Source organism: Erigeron canadensis, chromosome 5 (assembly GCF_010389155.1).
Source record: "Erigeron canadensis isolate Cc75 chromosome 5, C_canadensis_v1, whole genome shotgun sequence".
NCBI lineage: Eukaryota > Viridiplantae > Streptophyta > Magnoliopsida > Asterales > Asteraceae > Erigeron > Erigeron canadensis.
The window spans coordinates 37,767,611-37,773,610 of NC_057765.1; the positions used below are offsets into that span (position 1 = coordinate 37,767,611).

A 6,000-nucleotide genomic window follows, 5' to 3' on the forward strand; every position below is an offset into this window, starting at 1 on the left:
GCAGTGTATATATATTATCTTTGGATATTGCTTTTTTGTCAACAACCAACATAAAAATGGAGTATTATTCTTAATTACTAACTACCTTTAGGCTTTAGCAATTACGTACGAGTACATGTTATTAAAACAAATTAGATTATTCCTTTCATGCCACGAATAATGCTATATGTATGTTGTTAGAGTATTATATATTATTTATATATTAAAGTATGTTCTAAACCTGTATACAATCATTTTATGACACGTGTTGAGTCTAATATAAACCATCGATCATAGATAGAACCTGCACGCACGTTAGTGAACTCCATGGGATTTCATTCATGAACATTAAGATATTGTTGTAAGTTCAACCTTTATCTTAATCCTTAACGAAAGTGTAAATCCATTATTAGTTTAGTCAAACAAGAATATTGACCTATGCCACTGCTTCATGGTTCGTACGTGGTGAGGTAACCAGGTTTTACCCACGCGCTAAAAATTTGCATCTCGGCTTGGCTTATATGAGGTTTTTCTTGAAATTGATGCTATTGGACATGGCTTTATATAAGATAGCGGTAACCTTTAGTTATTGGGTCACCTGTCGAGTTCTAAGATTCGGATTGTGGGCCGTAGGTTCCAAATATATAAAACAAGAGTGGCATACACTCGTTTTTACGAGTATTTTTATTTCTACCATTTGAACTGTGTGTAGTTTACCTCATTCTAATGTAAGTGACACTAAAGTCTCACCCCATAATAATATATGATAATATGTATAGACCAAAATAAATATTACTCGTATATCTTAAATAAATGTTAAATAAATGTAAGCAAGGTTGACTTCCAAATGTCAACCTTTATGTGGGTCACAAAAGTCATTCACCACTAAAACTTTTCCGAAATTTTGAGTCCTATATAAAACTCTCTTCCTAAATCTCTTCCTCTAACTTTTTATAAATGACACGTCAACTTATTCCAATTTAAGAATTACTTCTAGCATTAAGATCTCTTCTTCACCTGTTCCTTGGGAGATGAAGGCTAGGAGCAATAGTAATGGTCACACCACCACACCAAGGTGGTGTGCCACGTCGTTGCCAAATCAGCATCACACCATAACCACCTAACAATCATACCACATCCGTAACAATAACTACACCATATCATATTATCTTTATATTTTTATATTAAAACATAACACATTTATCTATATACATAAAACCTTTTATAATAAATCATTACTAAAAAAAAAGGCAAAGACCCTCCACCCCACATTCTCCTCGCCGTTGTTCAAACCACTTTGGTAACTTCACACCACAACCACCCCATCTATGTAATGGAACAACCCCATGTCTTCTTAATTTCGACTCTGACCACCTCTTCCCCCATTACACCCACTCTAACATTAAGAATAAGTTACACCATGTCCCAAACTTGTTCGTCCAGGTTGTTCATAATTAATTAAGAATAAGTTGCATTTTGACGAGCAGGAAGAAGTGGCTAACACTAACGTCGATGGAGGATGAGCTAGACAAGGGTAACGACGAGCTCGTCGTTACCTTACTACGAGCGGCCTAAGCATCAGTTTAGCTTGTGGATACGGAAACTTGATCACTAATGGATACGGTACGGATATAGCTGCCCTTAGTTCAACAATCTTTAACGACGGATATGCATGTGGACAGCGTGCTACCAAATACCAAATACGGTGTACGTGTCAAGTCTCCATGGTGCTACAAAGTTTACACCACCGTGTTACTGCCACCAACCTCTGCCCACCCAACTGGTCTCAGGAATGGTGGATGGTGTAACCCGCCCAGAACCCATTTCGATATATATAGTCAAACTTGCGTTTATGAAAATAGCACGATGGAAGGCCAGCGTTGTCCCTGTCATGTACGTATTGCGGTACCGAAGGTGCATTTTTAATTCTTTAATAAAAATCATTAAACATTAATATGTGATGATAAATTTATTAGTATTTGTATGGAAAAAGAACAAAATGCATGATATAATAACTTAATCTAAACCTAATATTTTTAACTTTTTGGTTTATTAGGGTTCCCATGCAATGGAATTCGGAAAGGTGGAATCAGATTTTCTTTTTAACGAAATGGTTACTGGCTATTAGTGTATGTGATGAATGTTGCTGGTGCGGAAACCCTATAACTTAAACTAGTGTAATACCCGACCGTTGACCGGGATAACTAAATGTTTAAAAAAGAATATGAATATACTAAAATCAAAAAATGAAAAGAAAAAAAATAGAGAACAAAAAAACAAAATGGAATACGAAAACTAAATGCTAAAGTTATAGAAAAAACCCAAAAGTTACATGTAAAAATGGTATAAAAGCCAAATGTTCAAAAATAAAAATATGAAAGGGGAAAAAACCCAAAATATATAGCATTTATATAGTATTTTAAAAAGTTATATAAGAAAAAAATGTAAAGTGTGGAAAAGGTATAAAAAAACAAATGTTAAAAAAGATTTAAAAAATCAAATTATATAAGGTTAAGGGTAAAAATAATAAAAAAAGAAAAAGTTGTAAAAGAAAAGGAAAAAGGAGGGGGGGTGTGAAAATAATAAAACAAAAAAATAATAAAAAAGAAGGGAAAGAGTGGGTTGCGAACCCATGACCACTCACCTCACAGGCGCAAAGCTAGATAAACCATTTCACCAAGCATCATCTTTGTTCTTTATTTAATAGATATGATATTTAAGTTAAAACTACATATAAGGACAAAAAAAACATTGTTCATGCGAATTTATTTTAAATAGGTTATAATATATCATTATTTTTCAAATTTTTTTAAGTCTCCATCATAAAAGAACAATCAGCTTTGAAAGGACATAAAGAATTTAATTTAACCTTAACAATGGGGTGATAATCCATTGGTAAGGTCTTTGACTTTAGGAGGATCCACCAAGGTTTGATTCACTTCCTACATTTGTGGGGGTGGATTAAAAAGGGGTTTTTTGAGAGTCCTGAATTAAAAACATACGTGTAATTTAGTAGTATGAATAGAATAGAATGTCGTTCAAAAAAATAAAATAAATTCATTCAACCTTAAAAAATCCAAACCCCACCTATCTCATTCTCTAGATGCCCTCTCCACCATCCTCCTGACATCCCACTTCTCCGGCCACCATTGAACGCCACACACCAGAAAATCTTAAAACAAAGAAACTTGTTCAATTATCGTGTGTTGGTGTATCATTTTGTTGCATGCCAAACTTTATATGTTTTTGTTTTTGTGACTTTAAGGAAAAGTTGTAAACTTGATTCACAAGTAGAGAAAAAAAGATGTAAACTAACTTGATTCGTAAGGAGTAAACAAGGAAAATATGCAAACCTTATCCACTCACATAAAGATAGGAAATGACCAAAATACCCCCACATGCACAGCATGTGAGGGATTTAACGGGCTTGAGATGACGCATGTTAAAATGATAGGACTGAGTGTGATCCTTATCCATTTTGGTCGTTAACTCTTAGATATATCAATTTTTAAGGCTTTTAATTTTGGATTGAAAATAGGAAAATATTAAATGTAGTCCTTAGATTTGAGAATGACTGTAATATCTTCACGTGAAAATCACGTAAGGGAGTTAATTAACAGATAGGAACTGACGGATGTTTAAATAAAGGACTGAATGTGAGCTTTATCCATCTATAAAAGACTGATAGTGTATTTTTCGATAGATATAGATGAAAATTGACTATTGGATATAACCACAGGGACAACATTTGTCATTAACTCAGTATATAACAATATCTGCTAGTTAACTTATAAGGAGTAGTAGACAATTTTATATGTATTATAAATAAGATGTCAGTTTAGGTTTTTGGGCTTAATTATATATTGAGCCTAATATTTGAAGCTGGAGCTCGATTATGAATAAATGATGCACAAACTCGACTCGAGCTCGTCTAGGCTCGGCTCGGTTTATGCTTTTAACGAGGCAACGTGAATAATTTACAACTACCTTTGGCTGCTTACTAAAGTATCGTAGTTTGTCCGAGTATGACGTGACACTCTATGGAAGAGGAGGTGAGATGTGAACATAATTATTTATACTCAAAGGTGGAGAGATTGATTCGAGAAGTACAACTTAATTACATCTCTTGATCGACCTCTATCTCTAAACGGGGTTTTCCACTTGATAAGAGAAAATAGATTTTTAATTCATGTAGCTACTTGTTGTAGCTTAATTGTGCGAGTATAATATTTTCGATCTCTTAATATGACAAGAGTGTGCTATACACGTAGTACAAACATACAGTTGATCGAACTCAATGCATGATAAAAAAAAATATTACAAACAAAGAATCTATGGATACAATTAATGTACTAGACGTATAGTAGTACAAACATATGCTAGAACTCACCGAGCAGGCTGATGGTTTTGAACATTATGAGCTCGAATAACATGTCCAGCCATAGAAACTTGAAGTGCTTCTTCTTCATAAGCTCTTCTTTCCATATCCTCCAATATTCTTGCTTTCTTCTTCACTTTCACAAACATGGCAATCAAAAGCAATCCCAATAGAAAAGCCCCAATTGCCGCCCCAAACGAGCTTCCAAACACCACCTTCCACTTCTTTATCTTCTTCCTCTCCGGGGGCACCAATATTGGTGATGATTGCACCACTAGCCCAAAATGGCCATGCCTCGTAGTTGCACAAATATTCGGTGCAACCTCTTTTTCTAGCGTTACCTTTCCGTCGTCTCCAAATGTTGCACACATTTGTACCTTGCCATGCAATGTGTTGTTATTCTTTTTCATGGTGTAGTTACTAAAGTCTATCTTTATTCCATTTGCTTCCGGGGATTGTATTTTAACCTCGGATTGAACGTTGTATCTTGTATCGTCTGCAGCATTATATGCTAGTAATCCTAATACGGGAGACACGAGTTGATAACCAAGTAATTGGTTGTAATTATCATAGTAAATATTTGACCAATTGTTTCCTAGGTTTTGTGTTACTACAAGGACTCTTTCTACATATGGATAAACATCTACACCGACTCCTAAATAAAATTCTTGAATCCTTGCACCATACCTCTTGAGGCTTCCACAACGATACTTGACCGTGCTAACGTTGATCCCCGTGAAATTTGATGGTAAATGAACGTTATACGATGTCCCGGTTTTGAAGTTCTTGTATGACTTGAAGGTGTAATATCGAATTGCGAGGTCTAGGAGTCGTGTGGACTTGATCCCATAAGCTAGGATGACAAATTTTGTATGTAATGCCAAGAAAAAAAGAAGAACCCAAGTGAAAGAAAGATGATTATTAGATCCCATTAATTGTGTTGAACTTGAAATATGTGTTTGTTTGTTTGAAGATGTACATATCTTTACAAGATTTTGCTTTATGTTAAGTTGAAAAGAGAAAAAGTAAGGTTTGTTAATGGAGGTTTTATAATGTCAAATATGTAAAGCAGGCATGAAGGGTGATGATTATAGGAGTGTTTGAGAGATAAAGGAGTGTTGTGTTGTGGGGTTGTAGTAGTGAGTATTGTTTGTCAAAAAGCAGGTATAACTTTTGAAGGGTGGCCGGGTGGTGAGCTAAAAGATTTCTTTTGCATGGAGTGACAGTTGTAAATGTGTAAAAAGGTAGTATATTGTAACTTGTAAATCATGGTAATAGATAATATGAGGATATAAGGCCTATGTATGTTTTGGAGTTTATTAATTAGCTCATCAAAGATGAATTTTTTTGTTTTTGATTATTATATACTCATAATAATGTAATGGTACTAGATTTTAGACCCGTGTCCGACACTGGACACGAGACTTATGACATTATTAATAATAGACTATAATACATGTAACTCATAAAAGCTTATAAAGTGAAAGTTGAATATATAAGTAGATACTGAGTATTCAATTCAAATGTCAAGAATGTTAAGCTAATAGAAAGAAAACTAAAATAAAAAAAGAATATTGGAAGTATATACTCTCCTTCATCATTTGAAAAACTTCTTTATAAACGAAATTTGTTGTAATGTTTTT

General features: G+C 34.1%; 1 protein-coding gene across 1 annotated transcript; it reads right to left on the minus strand.

Moving 5' to 3' along the window:
* Nucleotides 1-4,219: 4,219 nt before the first annotated feature.
* On the minus strand, nt 4,220-5,347 carry LOC122602132. The gene has a single exon (XM_043774857.1). It carries the CDS (start codon nt 5,287-5,289, stop codon nt 4,366-4,368), a length of 924 nt encoding a protein of 307 aa, XP_043630792.1. The 5' UTR covers nt 5,290-5,347; the 3' UTR covers nt 4,220-4,365.
* Nucleotides 5,348-6,000: the final 653 nt, after the last annotated feature.